This window comes from Bombus flavifrons, chromosome 2 (assembly GCF_040668555.2).
Source record: "Bombus flavifrons isolate JBK064 chromosome 2, iyBomFlav1_principal, whole genome shotgun sequence".
In the NCBI taxonomy this organism is placed as follows: domain Eukaryota; kingdom Metazoa; phylum Arthropoda; class Insecta; order Hymenoptera; family Apidae; genus Bombus; species Bombus flavifrons.
The window spans coordinates 1,300,348-1,323,803 of NC_138443.1; the positions used below are offsets into that span (position 1 = coordinate 1,300,348).

Genomic DNA, 23,456 nt, shown 5'->3' on the forward strand with positions numbered 1-23,456 from the left:
AATATCTAAAAAATATTATGTAAATTAGTATTTTTCTGTTAATAAATAACATGGTTTTAATTATCAATTTCCAATCCAAATTTGCACTTGGGTAAATACATTTAAATACTTAAGCTTTTGCTTTTTTATTGGTTCTGAGCGATTAAGCTATCGGGCAAGAAGGTAGTTACGAAGAGGATAATGTAAATTGTACGATATAAATTCAAAAGAATAATGGTTAATCGTGAAAAATTTATTTTTATGTAGTATGCGCATCGTATATACTCAGTTAACAGATGAATGTAATATAATTTAGGGAACTTCTTATTGTAAGTATTGAACTTAATTTTCATTTAAAAGGCACTTTAAATAAAATTCAAATAAGATCAAAAAATTAATGTAGTAAGAATTACATTTTAGTAACAAGTGTAAAAGAAATGAAAATTATATAGAAATAAATTGCACACAGAAAATGCATCATTCATTGAATTTGCAATTACCCAATGAAGCTCTTTTGTAATATAATAACGTTAACGTTACAAAATAAATATTGAAATCATTTTTAATGACCGTTATTTACGAGAATTTGAACAATATCACAGCGCTCAAATTATAAGATGTTGAAAATGTTTATATGTTTTGAGGTGGGTTTAAAATGAAGAGACACAATAGATACCCTCCACAGTGTATTTGGTGACCTAGATTACAATGAAAATATTAGATATAACATCGATGTACGAGATACTTTTCAATACGTTACTTATATCTATAATATATAAGATATTTATTTTGTATAAGTAGATGACATAATTATTACGACTTCATAATATTCGACTCATTTACTAACAAACAACATTTAATATGTATTTTTACTTTGTCTTTTTTTTATTTTTTATTTTTTGCTTCTTTTTATACACATAGAATAATATAACGACATTGACAATATATATAATATATATATCTGTTTTTTATCCGTAGTGTTACAGAATATAATAACGCATGCGTAATTCGAATGTCACGAAATCTGTTCACGATCTGTTAAACAATCTTTATCTGTATTTTGTCCTGTACCTTTTTCAACTGACTTTACCCAATAGGCTCGCGTACATACGTGCCGACCACATTCTCTCCAAGATTGTCGTAAATCTTCAGAGTTTCTTTTATTTCTTCGCCAGAAGTTTCGATGAAACATACATTAAACACTCTTCGTCGCATCATGTAATCCTAGACAGAACGAACATAAAGGCGAGGAAAAGAGTGAAAGGATAGCGCAAAAGGTTAGAATAGAAAGTGTAAAAGCAGGAAAAATAGCGGCGATCGTTCGTAGCTTGCTTCTTTAGAAACACGACAATCGATGAAGAGAATCGATAGTGATCGACAGCAGCGTGATCCTGAGAAATAGATTTTATCGTGAAACACAATCTATATCCCTCAGCTTCTCCATATTCGAGATTAAAACGCATTGTCAAAATTTCATATCGATTTAAAATCACGTGAAAACGTACCAATTATCACGACTAGTTAAAATTCAGTTAATTCGATTTCAAGGTTTATATTTTTTCAAATAAAAACATAAAATTATACAGAAGCTGCGCGATCGTATTTTGTGTTTCGAGCTTTCGAAGTATTTTTTGAGTCTTTCTCCATTCGTTCCCCCATCCTCACTGTCGATGATAGTGTTTTCATGCCGGCAACGGTAATCGACGTTGACGATGTTCGACGAACGATCTAATTGTCTAATCCTTATTGATGTCTAATGATTATTTAATATGCATGGTTTGCGACGAAAAGCGCTGCGTTACCAGCAGCTCCCGCCACGCCACCAGCGTATTTGCCGAGTGCCGATTCGCTGTTAGCCTATAAATACAAGAATATATTTTAGACAAACTTTATATTAATACACTACTCCACAAAATTAAAAGATCACTGAAAACTGAAAAGTTATCGATTTTTAATTTCTATAATTTCGTGGAGGAAAATCATACAACGGTCTACCTGGATTCATTTTAAAGGGTAAAGCTTCTACTTTCCCTTCTCTGAACTGAATTTTCTCAAAAATCCTTTCATATATCATATCATTTATATCATAAAACAGAACGGAAAACTAAGGTTGCTTTTTTCTTTTTAGATTTGACAAATTCGAACGACTCTACAAAGTTTAAAAAATCTTTTTTGAAATTCGTTAAAAAATGACCTTGTAAAGAAAAGAGAAGTCTCCCCTTTGTAACGATATCTAAAAAGTTGTACGATTTTTATTGTCGTTTTATCGCACCTTAAATAAAAAGTGTGTCATCGACAATTTTTTGGTCAACATTTATTTTGTGGATATAATTTTGTGGAGTTTATAATGATTAGATAACAGTAACTTACAATTAGAAACGATAATTAGTAACAATATGTATTTAAATACACAATGTTATCAGTATGTACATATAATATGAACACATAGAAAAGCAAATATATACAGAACTTATCTACGATACTTACTATGGAAACATGTCTCAGAAAAAGAAGAGAGTTTAGTAGGCATGAGATTTCACATAGAGAGAGGCATTTGCAGCTGCGCTAGCAATGCTACCAGCAGAGTATTTGGCTAGGCTGGCTAGACTATTTGCCTAAACAATCACACAGTATACATACATGCAAAAAGAAATGATAAAAAGAAAGTAGAGATTAAATAAAACAGTAATAATCAAACCTAACAAAATAAACTAGAATAGGATCTAAATATAAAAGAAATGAAAACTATAGTATATGTGTACATAAGATGTAAAAATGTAAAAAGATAGGACTATATAAAGATAAAAAGGAAAGTTTCTAAGTATTAAAAAGAAAAAGCTGAAAAATGCAATAGCTAGAGAAAAAAAGAAGTGATGGCAAAATACATGTAGAGAAGAAAGGTAATAGTCCAAATCCCCAAAATAGCACATAGAAAGAGAAAAGATATTTTAGTAAACTTTTGTACACAAAATTACATACAGAAAAAAACATAGATAAGTCAAACTAAGTTAGTCACAATAATAAAAAAGAAGTAAAAAAATTTATTCTGCTGACATAGCAGCACATATAAAAGAGTAAAAGAGTTGCTTCGAAATTATAAAACATAAAGAAGGAAATCTGAAATAGGATAACATAGCCTGAGAGTTACCTTAGCCCTCTTGAGAAGTTCTTGCTGGCCTGCAGCAATTTGTTCCTTCTTGCCTCCCCATGCACGGAGAACAGAGGCTTGAAGAGCACGACCGTAGCTGAAGGTCAGTGCCCAAGGTTTGTTCGCTGGGAACTTGTTGATAGCGTCCAAGTTCACGGATGCCTCCTCTTCTGATTGACCACCACTGAGGAAGGTGATTCCAGGTACTGCAGGTGGCACGGTGCGCAGTAAAGCGGTCACGGTAGCAGCTGCGATCTCTTGAGGAGTTGCCTTCTTCGGGCAGCTCTGTCCTGGTGTTACCATATTCGGCTTCAGGAGGGTTCCCTCGAGGTACACATGATGATCAGAGAGTGCCTGAAACGTCAAATATGATGAAATTTCAATTTCTCAATAAAAAGAAGAAATGAAATCTCTACAATTAAATAACTGGACACAAAAAAGCGTCAAACTAAAGTTGATTACTTTCAAATTCTTCATATTTCTATAGTGAAAACAAGAGTCGTAAGCAATATGTCTAACAGATTGCTAGCCTGGCTAACGCTTCACTTAAATAATATAACTTCGTAAATTTATATTTTTAAAATTGATATCTCGATAGAAATATTATAGCATTTATCTTGCAGAAAACAGAAAATATTGGATAATAGACTCCATTCTAGGAGAAAAGTATATCTATAGTGTGCAACTTACACAACCAATACCATAACGTAAAAGACTCTGAAACCATCCTATCTTGCCTTATGGCATTTCCTTCTATTTTCAATCAAATAGCTGTAATCGATTCCAATTATACTAACGACTCTGTGCATCGCTATTGCTTCTATCTATCGAATAAACGAGGCAAGACGCCAGTATCCCTGCACGAAACAAATCAGATCAATATGCAGATTCCCCTCACCTTGTACACAGCGGCCAGAACCTCTTCCGTGACTTGTTGGCAACGGGCAAGGTCATGATCACCGTCAGGCAAGATCTCGGGCTCGACAATTGGCACGATCCTAGCACTCTGACAGATGGAAGCGTAACGAGCCAAGACGTTAGCGTTCTCCAAAATGGCGAGCTTGCTAGGACAGTCCTTCTTGATCTTCAACACGCATCTCCACTTGGCGAATTGGCATCCATCTTTTTTGTATTGGATGCAACGGGCCTGGAGACCGTCGAGACCCTGAGTGGTGCATTCGTCGTCGGTGCCGAATAATGGTACCACACCCGTGTCGACTTTGATACCTGGCAAGATGCCACGTTGCTTCAAGAGTTCAACGAATGGTGTTCCATCGTCGGCCTTCTGGTAAAGAGTTTCGTGGAACAGGATAACACCAGAGATGTGCTGGCCGATGGTGTCCTTTAAAAGATAAATAAAATAGATTATTAAAGAAAAATTGAACGAATATATTTGGTATATAAATTTTACACGTTGATCATATAGAAAGGCAAAGTATTTAAAGTATATACTTAACAACGTTTGAAAGTAGCAGATAGAATATTTCCAAAGTATTCGAAGGATATAATTTAGAGTATAACGTTAGACTTCAATCGTTGATCGATTGTTTGTTTCTTCTTCTAAATTTATGGTTTAAAAGATATGATAAATCACAAATTTGAGAAAACGAAATGTAAGAGAAGAAATATCAGAAGCATTCCTGAGTTGTAAAGATCTTTTCTTCGTAGAATGATTGCTCTGTCAATGAAATGAATTAACTTCCATCTTCTTGAGTTTAAAATATCTACGAAGTCATCGCCGATTATATCTCTTCACTAATCTAAGAAATCAGAAAGGATTGAAAGAACTGCGCATCGATTTCTTGTAAGTTTGACAATATTCGAATACTGGTAACTATCAGTACTTAAACAAAATTTTTTCCTAAATGATAAGATAGGAAATAATTGGATAAATAGATAGAAATTATACCTTAGCGCTGGTGAAAAGAAGTTGTCTGTAAGCTCGGCGGTTGTCCTCGGTATTCTCAACATTAATGTCCTTAAGACGCTTGCCGATGGTTGTTGTCGATTCATCCGCAGCGAGAATTCCTTTTCCAGGTGCCACGATCTGCTGGGCGATTCTTTTCAATTCCTCTTTCAGCTCAGGTTCGAGCTTATCGTATTTTTCCGCAACCATTTTCTACGGAAGAGATACAATGTAAAAAGATGAAACGTTCGAGGAAAATTCAAGAAAGGTATAGCGTCGTCTGAAAGGTGCCATAAATAATAATTCTTCTTAGGATTAAAGATTAGAAGATAGAAGTTTCTGATTAATGAGTTCGTATAATGAGCTGCAAGAGATAAAGACCTCTTCGAAATATAATTAATAATTCGGCAGTGATTAATGGAGAAGCCATTAGTCTTTTTAAATTAATTATGATCCTAATTAAATAACAGTGTTTTTGTCACATCCGATAAAGCTTTAATATTTATATGATATTTGTTGGCAGACAATATGATACATTTGCTAAGTTGTTCGATAGAGTCACATATGCATATATAACGCGTTCAGTCACTGACGTAAAATTACATCATTTCCTAAAATAACAGAAGGATACAAGGAAACAATACTGAGCTATAAAAAAACTTAGATATTTTTTCTTTATGGAGTATTTTCTTTTTAATTTCAAATAACAAGTAATCGCAAGTATAACATCTTACAAGAAATTTTATTATTCATATCCTTTGGTCGATTACGGAAATCCCAATCAATCGTAGATCTACTCTTTTTAATTATAATTTTAATTTTAATTAAAGTGAACTTCATGAATGTAAGGAAATTACCAATCGCGATAGAATCAAGTTATGTTTGGTACATAAATCTTACACGTTGGTAATATAGAGAGAAAGATGGTTTGAAAACATTGAAAGATAACGGGCAACATCCTTTCGCCCGTAATCCTTCTGCAAAGGCCAGTTATTTATTGGACCTGCGTAGGAGGGTAGAATTTCAAGTGCAAAGACCCCTTCTAGGACGCTTTCATTTCTCTCTTAAAATGAGCCTTTCGATACGTCGCATCGCGCCATAGGCATTGTGCACATGAAATATCAAATGTCCACTAAGGCTTCCGCAGCGTAATTGAATTTCACAGTGTCCCATCAACGTCAATATTTCATAAAAAGAAAATGTTAGTTTGACCCATTTCTGCGTCTTCATTCGCTCCACCGCTTTCACATCAAGCTAATAGACCGCTATATCCCTAACTAATACGAGAGGGTCATCGATATATCATACGTATATTTATAGTTATATTAAAGGAATTCATGGTGCCTATTCTCATGGTTCATCTTGATTGGATTTGGCGGAGAAGTTTATTGATAAGTAATTCTCTATTTTGTGCTTGACGGCGGAGAAATATTAATGCTACCTTGTTCTACAACATCGTCTTATAATAATTATACGAAACAAGGAATATAGTGAGAGTCAAGAACCACAACACAAGAGAATTTTGGACTGTGAGGGGAGTCAGACCATTGCCCATTGAGCCCGACGTTATTCAACATCTACGTGGCAGGACTAGAAGAAGAATTAAGGAAAGGACAAGCCGGGGGCATAGTGGTAGGAGAAAGAAAGGTATGGTCATTGACATATGCAGACGATATTGTGCTGATGGCGGATAGAAAAGAGAAGAGGAGCTAAAGGAAATGTTGAAAAGACTCAAAAAATTTTTGAGGGAAGCCGAATTAGAGCTGAGCACTGAAAAGACCAAAATAGTAGTCTTTGAAAAAAGAAGGAATAAAAGGAAGCAAAGAAAATGGAAGTGGGGAGAGCAAGAATTAGAAGAGGTGGACGAGATAAGATATCTAGGGTATATACTACAGAAAAACGGAAGTGATGAGAAGCACATACAAAATAGGAAAAAGAGAGTAACAGTTGCAATGAAGAAAACATGGAGCATGGGAGAAAGAATATTCAAACAAGACTACGAAAGGAGAATGAAGATGTTTGAAGCACTGGTAGAGAGCGTGGCGCTGTTTGGAGCAGAAGTATGGCTGGAACATGGAAGAAGGACAGGACAGAGTTCAAAGGACATATGTGAAATGGATATTAGGCTTAGATATGACAACACCAAATTATATTCTGATAGAGGAATGCAAATTAATGGAAATGAAAGAAAAAGCATTAAAAAGAACAGCAAGGTATAAAGAGAAAGCCCTAGAATCAAAAAAGGAATTAGTAAAGGAGTGTATAAAGGAAAGAGAGAGAGAGAATGGGGGAATGGTCAGGAAGGGAAAAGAGCAAGAAAGAGAAGGAAGGGACTAGAAGAGGTGAGAAAAGGAGGGACGCTGATAGAAACAGGAGAGGAGCAAGAAAGGATGACAGCAGATCAAATTATAGAAGAAAGAAGAAAGAGAGAAACAGAAGAGAGGGGGAAAAGGCTAAGGGAATCCAAGTATAATATACACTACAGAAACATAGCCAAAGAAAAATTACCAAAGTACTTAGAAGGGAGGATGAAGTGGAAGGACAGAAGAATACTGGCAAGATTCAGATGCGAAAACGAGATCGAAGCAAGGGAATACTAGAAAGAAGAGGGGTAAAAAAGATGCAGACTATGCAGAAGGAAAGAAGAAGACCTAAGACATGTAATAGAAAAATGTGAAATAACGGGAGGACCACAGGACGTAGGGAAAACGCTAAAAGAGACTGGAGAAGGTTTAGCAGAACTGAAAGCAATAATAGAGAAGAGAAGGGCAAACCGACAAGAAGGAGGCACAGTAAGCAGGCTAAAGACCAAAGTTGCGATAGTTTTTTAGTCATTAGTTGCTAATTCATAGTTCCTAATTTTTAGATTTTAGAGGGAGAATAAGCAAGGTAGTGCAATAGAATAGAGTGGAAAAGAGGGGAGGGTAGACATATAAGAGAAATAGACATAAGAGATGTAAAACCGAAAGTTTGTCCAAAGCCGAAAGGCACGGACTAAACAATAATAATAATAATACTAATAATAATAATATACTATACTAATGTATAGACTGCAGATTTTTGTTCATTTGTAGGAAATTTAAAATTTAAAAAAAAAAAGGTAGATTTAGTAGTATTTATTTATATAAATAGATTTATATAAGTAGTAAAAATGGAAAAAATACACGCAATGTGCAAACATATATAAAATACCCGAAGTATAGTAATTTCTATAATATACGATGGATGAAATAAAATTTCTACTTAGAATCCATTTGTTTATTAATTGGATTCGTAAAAATACAAATTTCCATAACAATTCTCAGTCTACTAGTACTAACTACAATGATCAACCGAAGTAAATATTTTCGTTCGTAGCAAATAAATATCATTATAAGTTTCAAGTCATGATTAAAATTTTGAAGAATCACAAGCATCCTGCATGTATACGATTGGACTATTAATTGCTTTCGTTGCAATTACGTCAATTTGTAGCTCGTTACCGCGAGAGTTGAGAGTCTCGTACTCGAGAGTTGTACAAACGCCTTTATACGGGTAAACATTTTTAAAGAGGCCCACCATTCTTCGGAAGGAGGTTGTCTCGTGAACCTTTACGAACATTTATTATGCTTTATACTTGTTATTTTTAATTAGAGACTCCTGTAATTTTACATACGCGACACAAGCTGCACAGAGTGCTACAATTATAATTTATATGAATAATTTCCGGTACCAGTCTCAGAATAGAAGATAAAGGAAAAATTTGTTAGATAAATAAATATCTCAACAATTCAGCCAACATTATAAGCTGTTATCATAATATTTAGATATACTCGACTGAATCACGAGTTTCTACAATAATAAATGGATAAGGGTAATCTGAAGGTCGCTGAAAATTTTTCCAATCACCGACATATCTTAATTAACGTATCCAATATTCTCGAAAAACAACAGCGACAAACATCTTGTTTACCTTGTCTTCATCTTCATCTACGCTACTCTACACATAAGAGGCGCTCCAACTACCAATAGAACAACCATTTATCTCACTACAACGTAACATGCAATATGTTGAACATGAATCTTTATCCAGCATAGATAGCGTCAATGTACGAGGACAGGCGAATGGAGAAATTGCGAGGATTGTTGCAAAGAATGGACACGTAGATGCTCGTTGATAAATAGAACATACTAGAAGTAAGCTTGGTGATAAGTTTGCGACTTTATGGCAGCCCGACAGGCCAACAAAGTATCGGTGTAAATATAACGGGATATATACAGCCGATTATTGTGAGATCGTTGCTCTACGTTCTGGTCAGATTGAAAAAACCATTATCGATACAGTGAGAAATACGACCGACTTTTCTTATTGGAACAATACTGAATGCTTCGAGGACAATTCGAAAATTCCTCCGTTAATTGTCGTGGCTGTGGAAACTGCGGATGGGCGAATAACAGGATCATCGCGCTCCATTGTGTTATACTGTTACCTAAATAAACGATAAACTGGAAAGAACGTGAAATAGAAGAGCTTTTTTTTTATGAATCAGGAAATTACATATTTCGGCTATCCTCGAAATTATTGAATAACCAAATTAAGAATAATGATTTTCCAACGGAGCTCTATATAACTTCGTCATAATTATTTTAGAAATTAATATTCTTTATTCTAGATCAGTGATTCTCCACTTGAGCTACGCGACAAGATTTTCAAAAGTACGCCGTAACCATTTCCTTGATTGCTTATTAAATATAATTTTATAATTTTATAAGTTCTGTTAAACATTTATGTCATTTTTCATGTATATAAGTTATCATGTATCATGTATATGATGTATTATGTATAATCGTGTATATAATTTAAGTATACAAAATTTAATGCGTACATAAGTATATGTTTTATTTTAATCTCACTACTGTACTGCATAATTAATAATACATAATAATACCACATGCTATGACTATAGTCTTATTTATCTTCACGAGGGGTACGTTATTTTTATACATTTCACGGAGGTACATGAACAATAATAGGTTGAGAACCCTACCACTAGATAATAAATAAAAGATTAAAGTATTTCTGGCAATAGTTGGGAACGTTAAAAAAATATATGATTACTTTTATTAAGATCGACATATCTAATAAATTAAAACGTGACAGAATGACAGACAGATAAAGTATGGAATAAAAGGATTAAAAATTACGCAAGCAGATAAGCCACAGATCTTTAGAAGTGTATCATATATGGAATTATCGTAAATTGATTTTTCTCAAGCTTCAAGAAGGTAGTATGAAATATGTATGTTTGCTCTTAAATGTATCGCAAAAAAGCACTCGAAAATATTCCACTATGCTACGGACTACAGAAATTTCACGAATCTTATCGTCACTACACTTACCAGCATCATTTTAGATTCTACTCTGAAATTAGGAAATCTCCATAGTAGACAAAGTAAGAATACCTTAACAACGAATTGTGTATACGTTAGAAGTCTTTTAAACATGCGTTCGTAATTGCTTTTCTTAGTTATTGGAAAGTATAATAGAAACTTTTGTTTTTTTATATAAGAACGAAATAACAAATTAATACTTTACCAAGAAAAAAATACAGAGAACATAAAATTACACCAAAGAATTCGAAGCTTAAGAAAGGAAAAATTATCAACGAAGGGCTTTAAACTTTGCAAAAATAAAGAGTCAATAATGCCTTTGCGGTACTTTAAACGACGTAATCTTCAAGAGATCATTGTAAGAGGACATCTGCATCGTTCGTGATACACGTAACTCGTACGTTTAGAAGAAAATACGATCACAGAGAATGCCGAGTCGTTTTAAACTTAAGAGCGCGAACATTCGAAGAGCATAGCAGTCTCGTTTTGTCCCCACTTAACGACACGAAATAAAAACCGGCTGTGTCATCCGAATCACAAAGATAGAAAGGCCTAGATCTGTCTCGTTTAGTACGTCGTATATTTCTTTTTCGACAACCACGTAAAATCGTACTTTTCTGTCCGAATTTCAAGCAAAACTTCCCTTTCCTTCCGACGCACACCCGTATCATCGCACATGCATCGAGGGCTGTAAAGTAAATGATGCAGACGCGAGTTACAAGATCGATAAAACACTTACAATGAAAGTCTCCATTCAACAGTCACCGTAAACAAGCGCCACGGCGCGCGTGCACAAAGCTGTAAATTATCATAACGACATTGCATCTCAATTAACAAGATATGGATTGTCGACTCCCTCGAATCGAATCGAATGAATCAATTTTCCCTCTCTCTACGTGGCCTTACGAACAAAGTGAATGCACGCGATACAGATGCATCGTCAGGTGTACAATAATAATAGAAAAAGAAAAAGAGATCTCGTTATCAGGATGAATAACCCGAGAAAGATATAAAAATGAAATCGAATAAGAACGAAACGCGATAAGGTTGAAATCCAATAAGAACGGTTTATCTAACCAGTACCGTGGAATTAATGTAGTTGAAGACCTTTAAAGGACATTTTTGTACCAACGACTCGTACAGGAGAAGAGTAGGTCTTTCTTCCTCAAGAAACAGATCCGGATTTCGTTCGGTCGATTGATTTTCTAAAAGTCGACGCTATGCTGCGAAGTTCAGAGGAAATAAAATGAGAAGAGAAGAGAGAGATATGAATAAGATCGTGCGAGTAGGGAGATTAAAATCGATAAAACGGTACACAAAACCTAATGTTAGTTGCTTGCTACTTCTACTTTTCCTAGCCTGCTTGCTGCCATAACTTGTTATCTTTGCCTCTTCCAATCGTCTTCGTTTCGAACGAAGTGTCCCAACCGCACGTTACAGGCATAATGCATCGAAGCGATAACGTCTTCTTGACGTACAATGCAATAACATCAAGAGAAAGTCTCTTACATGGCCTGTTAGTCATCGTGATAACGATAATGATTTGCTAAAGTAACACGATGACGCTAATAGTGTTATCTTGGTATATGAACGTGCCAGACGTGAGTATCGAATCGTGGAAATGTAAATCGACGGGTTTTTGATAATTCATTGGAAATAGTTTGCAATACACCTTTTATCATGTCAATAACAGATTCGAAAGTTCTCACGAAGACGTATCAAGTCAGCTGATAATTAGATAAAACTGATAATTGTAATTCTCACGGCAGCACGTTGCACAAACACATAATCGCGTTATCTTTTGTACGAATGCGATCGTTATCTATTAACAATAGAAAGCTTTTCCAATAAAGAAAGAAGTTTATATCACTATGCACGTCGTTACTTTGAACGAATAAAGATATGGAATAACGATGAAATATCTACGCAAAGATCATGGTTCGATGAACCTCTTGGATCTCTCTGAATCTCTTACCTGTTCCACCGAATATCGGTTTGATGCAGGTCCAGTTCAGATCGTAAATAAATCGCCGGATCTCGCGACTCGCGTATTACGAACACGCGTATATACAAGGATAATAAATATAATATAACGACGATAATAATAATAATGACAATAATAATAATGATAATAATAACAACAACGATAATACGTTTCCTTTACTGTTAGTTCGCTAATTATCGGTTCGATTTGAAATTAATTTTGGTTACGTTACTTTCCCTTTCTGTTATTGTTTCTCTGCTTTCCTCGGTTCCTCTTACGTTTGGCGTTTTACGGGTTTTATTTGAAATACACCATAAAACCACCGATAACACCGGTAGGTCTGATAAATAGATAAAAGTGACTGAGAAGATAAAAGTAAACCGATCGTTGCGACACAACGTTCTCGGCTGACGAAACGTTGGTCTTCCGCCGGGCCCAGCCGAGAGGACCCAAATATTCTTTTCGACTACATCTTTGCGGTTCGTCGGAGAGAATACTATGCCGGAGCGCGTGTCTCGTCCGAACACGAGACGACGACTGGCTTTATCCGGCTAGTTCGCCCCCATCCAAGAGGCGGCAGGGGTACCTGGCTGCAGTGCAGTGTTGTAACTGCAAAACAGGGGGGTAGTTGCTACATTCCCTCTCTCCCTCTTTCCCTACCTCTGCTTCAATCTCTACCATCCTTCTCATTCGCCTCTCTTCTTCCTACACGTTTGTACAACCACATCTTTCTCGTACTCGCCTACATTCCCACATTTACCTTCTCCCTTCCCTTTCGTCAAACCTCCCTCTATTCGCATTGTCTTGCCCGCACTAACCAACTATCTTTTTCTTCTTTCCATCGGCTTTCTCTCTCTCTCTCTCTCTCTCTCTCTCTCTCCCTCTCCCTCTTTCTCTCCTTCGTCCTAATCTACCGTCTTGCTTTTACACAGTATCACCCCACTCCTTTCAATCTCCTGACTCGATCGCTGTCTCGCTTCCAGCCACGCTTCAGCCACCCCTGTCTTTATCCTGGCTACAGCCTGCCGCCTATACAGCACGAAACGAGGGAGTGGGCTAGCCGCAATGCAGCACGCGCAGACGTTCTCGAGGCTACGCCTGTATTATCCCCCTGCACACCCTGAATCCGTGACCTGAGACATCGGCACACAAAATACGCGGGACCTGTGCTCTCTTGCATCCTGTTCGCCATTAGTAGTAGACGCTCCTCTCGTCTACGACGAGTACAGAGCGGGCAGTTAACAAACGGTAGAGAGAGTAATAAGGAGGACGCTAGAATTGCGAATTCAGGGTCTCTAGTTGCGATTCATGAAAATGGCTGTACATTGCCAGCCATAAATCACCGGACACCTTATATGCTTAGTAATGTAATTACAAAATAAAGATGACACTGAATGTTAATGTAACAAAGTTGTACGTGTTTTAAAGATCTTATTATAAATTCAGACTGATTCATTAATATCATGAATGCGGAATATTTCGTTGTATAATAACATAGCGTAGAACTAAACGGAAAGACTTTCTATCGCTATGTGACAATATAAAATTTATTGCAAAAATAAAATCATTTATATAGTTTGGTAGAATAGTAACACACGAAGCTTAGAAAATAATAAACGCGAACGATCTGCATGGGTGAAAATTGATCCAGCCTTTTGAAGATTAACGAACATCAAAGCAGCAAATATCCGGTGTACTTATGGACGAGAATATAATTACACGAGGCGGAATTACATGTCGGATTTTCCCAAGCCTGGATGAATTTCCAACTTCAATTCATCTCGTAGATGAATTTTCTCCGAGGAAGATCGTCTTTGGTAATGAAGCTGTAGCGATAGCAAACTTCTAACACGGCTAAGCCTGTTCGTCGTTGAATAATCGACACGTGGTTCGCTCAGTCACGTCCCCCGCCATTTACAATTTCGAGCAATCTCCGATCGTCGGCGCGATTACGTAAAACCTAGCGAAAATGAATCGCTCGCGATTGATGGGGGAATTGATCACCGCAATTTGCGCAAGTCACGATCGAATTTTCGCTAATTTCTCGACCAGCGAACGGTCGGTGAACACGCCCATTGGAAATTAGTCGAGAAGATCGAGATTTAACGAAATTGAATGCGAATCGATGGATTCTATAAATAATCGACGGAGTTCTCGCGCGGTGTGAGTAGGAGGAACATTCAGACAACTCGTTAGCCAAATGAAGGTACCAACGGTAGTTGCACGAAACTCTAAGCAAGTTGCAGGCAACTACAAAGTTACGTGTTACAGCTATTTCCCGAGAAACCACGTTAATATCTTAATCAACATTAATTCTTTTCCCTCGAACTTGACTTTTAAAGGCGTCACTTAGCTCGTGATTAAGATTATAAAGAAAAGCCGTCTTTCCGAATTAGATAAAGGGATCGTTATCGGTAGATTACGAGTTTATAAAAATTGCAAAAATACATAAAGTACCAGAAATAGAGCACTCGTCTAATTTGTAGTAAGAAAAATTATGAAACAGATCTCTGTTTAAATTTTATTTCCTTGCTTGCATTCATAAAAATCCGCGGTCTAATTGATAGTAGTACGTCCTTTCATTTCTGAGAAAACCGATTGTAATGCTGACCAGCAAACATTGGGATTTTATTCTTGTGGAATGCAGCTTACTTCCGAAAGCCTCGTACACAGTGGATCGCGGTAAGGTTAATCGCAACAATGCTACGCTCAACTGTTGTTAAGTCTGATAATTCTAGACGCGAACAAATTCTTAACGAGAGAATTTCCTGTTATCGAAATTTCCGGTTAGACGTGAAAGAACACGAACAGTCGTGAGAGAAAACGAGCGTGACAAAACTCTTTTAAGCTTCCAGCATCTTTTCCTGTCTCTCTTCTTGTTTTTCTCCTTTAAAATGATTTCTAGACGACCAACGTGGGAAAAAAGTCGCTTCTTATTTCGGAAAGCATTTACGACTTACCCACGCGCTATGGATGAAGCCCCTGAAGAATGCATGGAAATGAAAGTCACGCTTCGGGAGAAATACGACAACGAGGCGTGTGGGTGAAAGCTTTTTGGCCGTATAAATGATATAAAAGCCGCTCGACACTGCGGGTTGGGCCTGAAAATTTCACGGAGCTGGAAAGGAGCTTTTCTACCCCGATAAGGAACAAGTACTTAGATCGTACGACGAAGTACGTTGGCATTTGTCGAATTAGAGAATTATCGTTTGCAGTGTTTCTTGCAACTATCTTCTATCGGAGAATGTTATTTATTGTTATTGGTTATTTTTGCTCGAGCTGTGATTTAATATCTTCAATAGCGATCAGTATTTTATTCCAATTGATTCGTATTCGATGAATATGATTTTTAAAAGCTATTTATATTTTAATTGTATTTTTATATTCTCGTAATCATGCAAAACTAAATTCGTGTATTTTGATTACGTTATAAAATAATATATCGCACACACATTACGCATTAAAATCGAAAGTGGTCGAAGAAAATGGAACGAGTTAAGCTCGAAATAGGACCACAAAAGGGATAAACTCGATCTGCAAATGATTGAAGAGAGTTACGTATTAGCACATATTACGCAATAGTGGAATCTAAATGTGGAATTTGTATTTGTGTTCCTTTAGGGAACAGTAATAATGATCTAGACATGATATAGATTCTACGTAACAAAATGTAAGTAAACATGTTAACAAGACTTTATATAACTGAACTATATTTATTCAGTCGATAAAATTTCCGTCTCTGATCAAATTTCAGCGTGCGGAAAACAAAAACAAATTTGCAATTTTACTTCTTTACGTTCATTCGCATAAATTTGCGATAGACGCGATTATTTTTCCGTATTTCGATTCACCGTGTTAGTAGAATTAATTAGTTGTCTTTCGCATGGTTTCGTTCCTATTAAAAATAGCTGTCATATATTAATATTACTATTAACGTTATTCTGATGTTTACTGTGAGATATGAATAAATAATGCAACGGTTTGACGAGCGGATGCAATATTTTGAAGGCGCATGACGGAGACGCAATTTGTGCTTAAAATGCATTCCGTTACCTCATACTTGGCATAAGCTAAGTTAGAGCTAATAACGTAATTGTTCTTGAAATTTCTGCGCAGAATAAAATTTAGTCTTTTACGACCTTATTGCTTACAAGAAACACATCAATGAATCAGAAGAGAATATTGCTTGTATTCTTATATAAATGTCCATTAAGATACCGATGTAACTTTTAGACGTTTTTATTCGAAATATATTTCATGCAGTGCTTCTTAAATGAAATACCTTCCGCGTCGCATAATACGAATAAAATTTAAATCCTTTATAAAGAATTTACACATTGATGAATTTCCTACAAAAAGAACGGAAGAATCCAATTAACGCGTTCATTTTTGCACGACGCGGTTGAATTATTTGAATTATTCGCCTAGCGATATAGTCGAGGATTTTTATGTCGCGACTCTGCTGCCCACCTAAAATAACATCAAAATCGGATCAACGTTGGAGAACAATCCTCGATCTTTCGAGTCAAGAGTTTAGAATTATTGGATGAATCGGTGTTCGATCACTCGCGGAGAGACGCGATCGCGAAGAAGCACGTCAACGGGAGTCGTAAATTCCCGTTACGATTAGATAATCGACGCCACGAATTGATCGATCCCCTATTTCGTTTAGGATAATAGGGGTGGTTAATTGAATAGTTACACTGATTCAACAGGTATAACTTTATATTTATTTCAACAACTTCGTAAAGAAATGATTGCACTGATGCGAATGTACAAGTTATAGTTGATTGATCTTGACCCGGTTACAAGATGTTGACGGTTTGAAGAAGCGAAAAAGAGTGTGCTTCGACAATGAAGCTGTGACGGAGGAAAACTCAGGATGGGTGTGTCTAGCGCACGGGATCATCGGATTTGTTAGCGACGATTTTGGCTAATAGAGTGAGGGAAATAGGCTTCGTTGTTAATTGGTTATTTGCTATGGTGGTGGGTGAGGAAGGATGCTCACCGCCCTCAAGATAAAGTCGTTGGTGGGAGGCCTCACACGTGAGAAACAGAAACTTTCCCGTGTCAACCCGTGGCGAGCAATAAACTTCGGGAAACAATGCAACGGAAGAATCTTTGTTGGTTTCGAAGGACCTCGACTAGGAAATTGCTGAGATTTATGGAGGGTACTTGAGAATATTGAGGGTACGCAGTAAGGACGAGCGGACATCTGGTGACCATCTTGCCCGCGGTGTGTGGCCAGGTCTAGGCAGAGTGTCGCCCGGCGTAACAATCGGAGTGCGCGATATTTTTGCGTCCATCCAATGAGAAGTTTTAGAACTATTGAAAACAACTGTAATAAAATAGCGTAATAAAGCTACAGAATTCGCCGTTTTGTAGTGCATTAAATTATTATTCCACGTTTGGATATTTTAGATAATTCTTCTGAGGAAATAAAATCGTATTGGACACTGAATAGTAACAAAACAGGGAAAACGAAAGCTTTAAATTGAACATTTATATTACTTAGATATTACTATTTTAATAATATTTAATTAATTATTGTATTAAGATAATAGAAAGATAATCTTGTAACTTAAAATACTTAAAGTTACTTAAGTCTTGATATTTTATAGTGTTTTAAATTATAGAAAATAATTATTCAAATTGTAGATAACAACAAAGTATTAGTCTTACGATTAGACACAACACAGGCTATAAATTAATATAAATTCCAAGTATTAGATCTAGCATCAAAATAAGCGCAACAGTGTTGCGTCAATTTTGTTGCATCTCTCTAAAACACAATACTAAAACTTTTCCACGCGATCCCACCATGAATCTACCGTCGGTATTTTCGATATTTTCGCATGATCACATTTCGACGATAATGTAATTTTCGCAATCACATGTAAATACCGTGTTATCGCAGCACAGCGTGATAAAGCTGTTTACGAAGGAGGAACGGAATTGTAGGGAAAATGCAATCTCGTTTCTTGATGAAAAGTGTCCCACACGTACTACTATTGTATCATCAATAGCGATTCATTGAACCGTATCTTGAAGTCTCAAAGCCAACTTGGTTATCTTGTAGCTAACCACCAATACAAGTTCGATTTCATCAAACTAGAAATATTTCCCTTAAACGCTTTGGAAATCGATGATGTGGGGTATAACTTGACTACAACACATTCTTACGACTAAAATAAATTTGCCGAGATCGATAAGTTCGTTAATTACCTTTATTCGATCATACGCAGAATAGTTTCCCAGAATAAAATTTCTAATTATTACTCTGGTTCAAAAAGGTAAAGGTACTCAACGTAGGCTAATTGTAACGTAACTGATTTGACACAGACAAGTGTTCTGTTTGTAGAAGCTATTTTGTCTGAGATTAATTGGAATGATCGATTAATGCTTTCGAGTGCCGATAAACAAATTCCACGTAATAATGAATATTTGTTGTAATTTGATAAGCTTATATAAATTGTAAGCGATGGTTATGGATGAAGGAGAACTATTTTTGTTACAATAATTTGATATTGTGATTTTAGCTTACAATATTATCTGAAAATTTACTTGATTTTTGCAGAATTTTTTGAGCAATAAACTCTTTGTATAATAAATAAAAAATAAACACGTGTAAAACAAAATACAAATAAAAATGTGCATATAAAATAAGAAAAGACCTCCGTTATGTAAATGGTACAATGGGAAATGTATGAAACATACTACATATTGTGACAAACAACCCATTTCATAGCTTAGCAATTGTAGGTAATATCCGTAAAAATATTCGTGAGCCGTTTTCTTGTGTCGGTCGATACACGAATCGTGTAACGCGGGATCTATTCGCGCAGACGCGAATTGAATTTTTAACCATTGAATTTCGTAAAATTTTCCAATAAAGCTACGCATGTCGAAGGGAAGCAGTTGATGTAGAAATCTGTCGAATTGATTTGAAAAATCTTATAGAAGTATAAGAGTTTCACAAATTACCAACATTTCATATAACAGTATTTAACATAATGTCAATATTCCTAGTTTGTAAAAAAATTATATATTTAAAATTTCAAAGTATAATATTTAAATTTATTACGTATAACGTAAACCATCTGTATTTCTATAGTGAATTTAAACCTAATAATAGAGTTATATCTATGAGATTACATAGGCGGGATATTCAAATGAAATCCCTAGAACTCCCGACCCTCGAGAAAAAGGTTCCACTCCAGTATAATTAAATTTTCGTTGTAATTACTGATTTATTAGATTAAGAAATAAATTAGGTAAAAACGTGAAAAATACAGAATTACAAGCTATCATAATCATATAAAGTCACCTTTTACATCTTTTTTCCATTCTGAGCTGAACCTAAATTACTAAGAACAAACAGTTTTAAGGAATTTATGACACTACGCTGTATACTGTATAGTATGAAAATTAGAAGTTTTTGAACGGTTTATTGAGAAATTTGTGCAACTAACCGATCCTCTAATCCCAGCAACTAAAAAAATCATCTGCGCAACGACTCTATCTTGTTGGCGGGTGGTCAATAACGTCAGCATAATTTTGCTGTGGTTTAATCGGTAACGGATAAGCAAAGACGCCTGCGCGACGCGCGTCCACTCTGTCTAACCCGTGGCATTCAAAAGAGGTGAACGTCACACGGAGCGCACCTGGCGGTGATTCTCGGCACGAACCTACGAACCTCCTAACGCGCAATGCAGTGCGTAAAGTGAGTTCTTCGAGTCTTTGTGTTATGCATACGAAGCTCTAATAGCTAGTTTGCGGATTTTCATGCAAATTCATATTATAAAGAATATAATTAAAAAAGTAGATTGCTTTGCCTACCAAGTATTATAGAAAGCAGTTGGATATTTTATATATTTTTCATATATATGCATTCTGTGCAATTTTGTACTTTTCCTATAAATGCATAAAAATCTGCAGTGTATTGATAACGGAGTTATTAGTGTGGACTGAAGAAGATAGAAAGAAAACAATCATAAAATCGACCACTCGATTCGTGCTGAGGATTAATTGAAAGGTGACGTCAAAGTGCCGCGACTCAGTTGTAACGCACCGGTCGAAGATATTAACACATACTATTGATTTGGAATGTGTAGTGATCGGTAATCTTGAATCATGTAATTTAACATTAAGATGACTTGACATTAAGATTAAAGATCACGAGTTATCGTGTATTCACGATGATTAACCCTTGCAAAAAATTCATTCTTCTTTGTATCGTGTAAAATAAAATAATACTGAGATAAATAATAATAAGCGTATTGAGAAGAGAAGATAGGGCAGATAGTCTACATAATGGATACTCTAGAATTCTTTCTTTAGAAAATAAAAAATACTCTGACCGTATAATAAAAGGTTATCGTATCGAGTTGATTAACTACGTGAATTCTGTTGAGTGGGTTCTCCTTTATCTTCCCAGTTTCCCGTTTCTTTCAGATTGTTAGTTCTTTGTGATTGGTTATTCATGGAAATTTATGGTCATGGGTAGATAAATTGCTTATAGACATATTATGTATCGTATTAAAGCTTTATGACGATTGTTAGAAAATGTAGAAGTTTCAAAGCAAGCAATGACAATACTATTTAAAACATGAAACACGATAAAACAAAATATACAGTGAAAGTTCGAAAGCGATGGAAGAACTCAGTGAAAGTTCGTGCAAAATAATTTGTATAATTGTATTAGCGGGATAAGACAATAACAATCATGACAATTAATGTTGCATTTAATATATTTCACATGCGTTGTAAAAGAATTTAAGTTACAAGTTATTAGTATAGTAATTATTATATATGTGCAAATAACTTATTTATTATTTAATAGCATTTAAACATTATAATATATAGCACTTTCATAGATAAAATAAAGTTATGAATTGAATAAATTCAATAAAATAGACAATTTTTTTAATATGAATTAGCTTGTTCTTATAAGCAAAATATTAATGGCGTTATACGTAATTAGTATGTAGTTAATAAATATTTTCATTTCACTTTTTCATTATCGATTTCTCATAAAAACATGTCTCACAAATGTACGTGAAAGCTATGAGTAATTGTAAACAGTGAAAGTTACTTAATTATTAGTCACCAATCATCATTCACAACATACCAATCTGTATTAATCTATGTTATATTTTATATTTAATACTTTATCACATGAGAGGAACGACAACTTTTCAAATAATCCATTTGTAAATTTAAATACTTCATTTCGTTAAGAACAAGATTCAACACAAGAGGGCGCTAAAAGTGCATGCGAAATGTCGAAATTGATCATTGGCCAAAGTTTTATCCGTATTACGAGATGAGAGAATCTATGACGACGTGACATATTCAGGAAAAAACTGACACGTGTGCATACATACGGCTGCAATAGTGTGCGTGGACGACAAATGTATCTTGATTCAGAGTCACGTGTTCATCACTGCTAATTTTTCGTCTTACACGTAACATGTAACAGTATTGTCAAAATGATCATAGACACGTAGTGGTCACGTATAGTGCTATAGGTTGTGCATGTTTCGTATTGCGTAAGCTCTCGCAAAGATTGTACAGTGCTTGTAAACGACCGATCTAATTCCATCCATCTACGAGCATCATTGATCGCAATATTGATTACATATATTAAATGCAACTAAATTAGACCATCATTGGCAAATAATGAAGATAGACATTGAAAAGCAGCGACGAAAAATTAGACGCAATTCTAGTGTGATAATTTATTAGATGTTCTTTTTATACAATGTGTTATGTATCTGCGTGCACTTAGAACTATGAAAAACTGTTCACAAATAATATGCAACATGTAAATTATGTATATACATAAATGCAACGAAAATTGGAATTTTATTAATCTTATATAATTTCTATTTCTCTAACGAGAGTAACTTTCAAATTCCAGTTCTTCTTCCCGTACCATATTGTATACAAAAAAAATTTATTGCAATAGCTGAAAAGATACAAATATTTCCACTGTTATGACAGACATATGTATGTTATCGGTTATAGGTTATATTGATAAGTAATGTGAAGCAACTTATATTCTCTTTCTCTGAAATTAACTATTAAGTTCAAATTATATATCAAATATTTCCATACGTAAATTCAAAAAGTTTTGATGTTTCAGATTATAAAATACACGAATTGTCATCGTTATCGAGCACCAAGTGTTGCGCACTTTAAAATGTTCTTTTGAAGTCACGCGTTAATAGATCACGTGACGAAAAGTGATTTAGGCGAAAGTAACTTTTTTTGCTATTCATTTAAACGTAATTTATTTTCCTTAAAACTAATATCCCTTTTAATTTATTTAAGAATTGAAGCAAAAATAATTCTTCAAGCGAAATTTAATTACTTTATAGATATCAAAAACGTAATTATGAACAAATTCTGTACAGCGTTCGTTTAAAGCATAAATTCAAAGTGTTAAGTCATTAATTTTGTTGTTTTTAAGATTTGTAAAACAATAGCTATATACATATAACTCGAAGTTGACTTGTACATCTATACATTATCGTATTATGATCGTACGATATCACATTACAATATGAAAACATGTAGCTCCTTAGAAATTTGCGTATGCGATGTACAATAAAATATCGAGCGATGCTTTCAGTATAAGCCCATACTATTTCAAGATACAAAGTGTTTGACTGGGTGTAGACTAAATGTCAGTCAAGGTCGAATCTCATTGCAGGTCAAACATCAGCTTTTGCATCAGTTTTTAGGTATGAAGTAATCGATAAAAATTTATAAAAACGCATGACACTTTTCATTTCATCTTTCAATAAATTATTCATTCAAGAATACGTACAAACATAACTTACCTTATATTGACGAAATGATTTCTAGCTCGAAACGTGTGTCTACGTACGTTGTACGATTTGCTGGTTGGAAAGCGACTGAGGTAAACCTAGGGTATTCGTTGGTTTCAAAGTCTGAACAAGAATGATGTTGGCGCAAGCGCATTCTCTATAATCGTAGAGGTTCTCAACATTGGCTCGACTAACCGTTGCTATAACCAAAATAACGTACGTAGGTACGTAAAT

The 23,456-nt window shown here is 35.2% G+C and overlaps 1 protein-coding gene and 1 long non-coding RNA gene across 4 annotated transcripts in view; one reads left to right on the forward strand and one right to left on the reverse strand.

Annotated features, from left to right (window-relative positions):
- LOC138186898 (uncharacterized) overlaps positions 1–23,456 on the forward strand; it is a 63,679-nt gene that overhangs the window by 5,711 nt on the left and 34,512 nt on the right. The window lies entirely within an intron of this gene.
- On the reverse strand, positions 653–23,394 carry Ald1 (fructose-bisphosphate aldolase). 3 transcript variants are annotated; one of them, XM_069127073.1, is made up of 6 exons: positions 23,235–23,394; positions 5,037–5,246; positions 4,026–4,469; positions 3,128–3,481; positions 2,467–2,594; positions 653–1,836 (listed from the first exon to the last, which is right to left on the reverse strand). In XM_069127073.1, exons 2-5 carry the CDS (start codon positions 5,241–5,243, stop codon positions 2,499–2,501), a joined length of 1,101 nt encoding a protein of 366 aa, XP_068983174.1. In that variant the 5' UTR covers positions 5,244–5,246; positions 23,235–23,394; the 3' UTR covers positions 653–1,836; positions 2,467–2,498. The 3 variants fall into 3 exon arrangements, with proteins under 3 accessions (XP_068983174.1, XP_068983183.1, XP_068983189.1); XM_069127082.1 differs by lacking the exon at positions 23,235–23,394 and adding an exon at positions 12,379–12,919; XM_069127088.1 differs by lacking the exon at positions 2,467–2,594.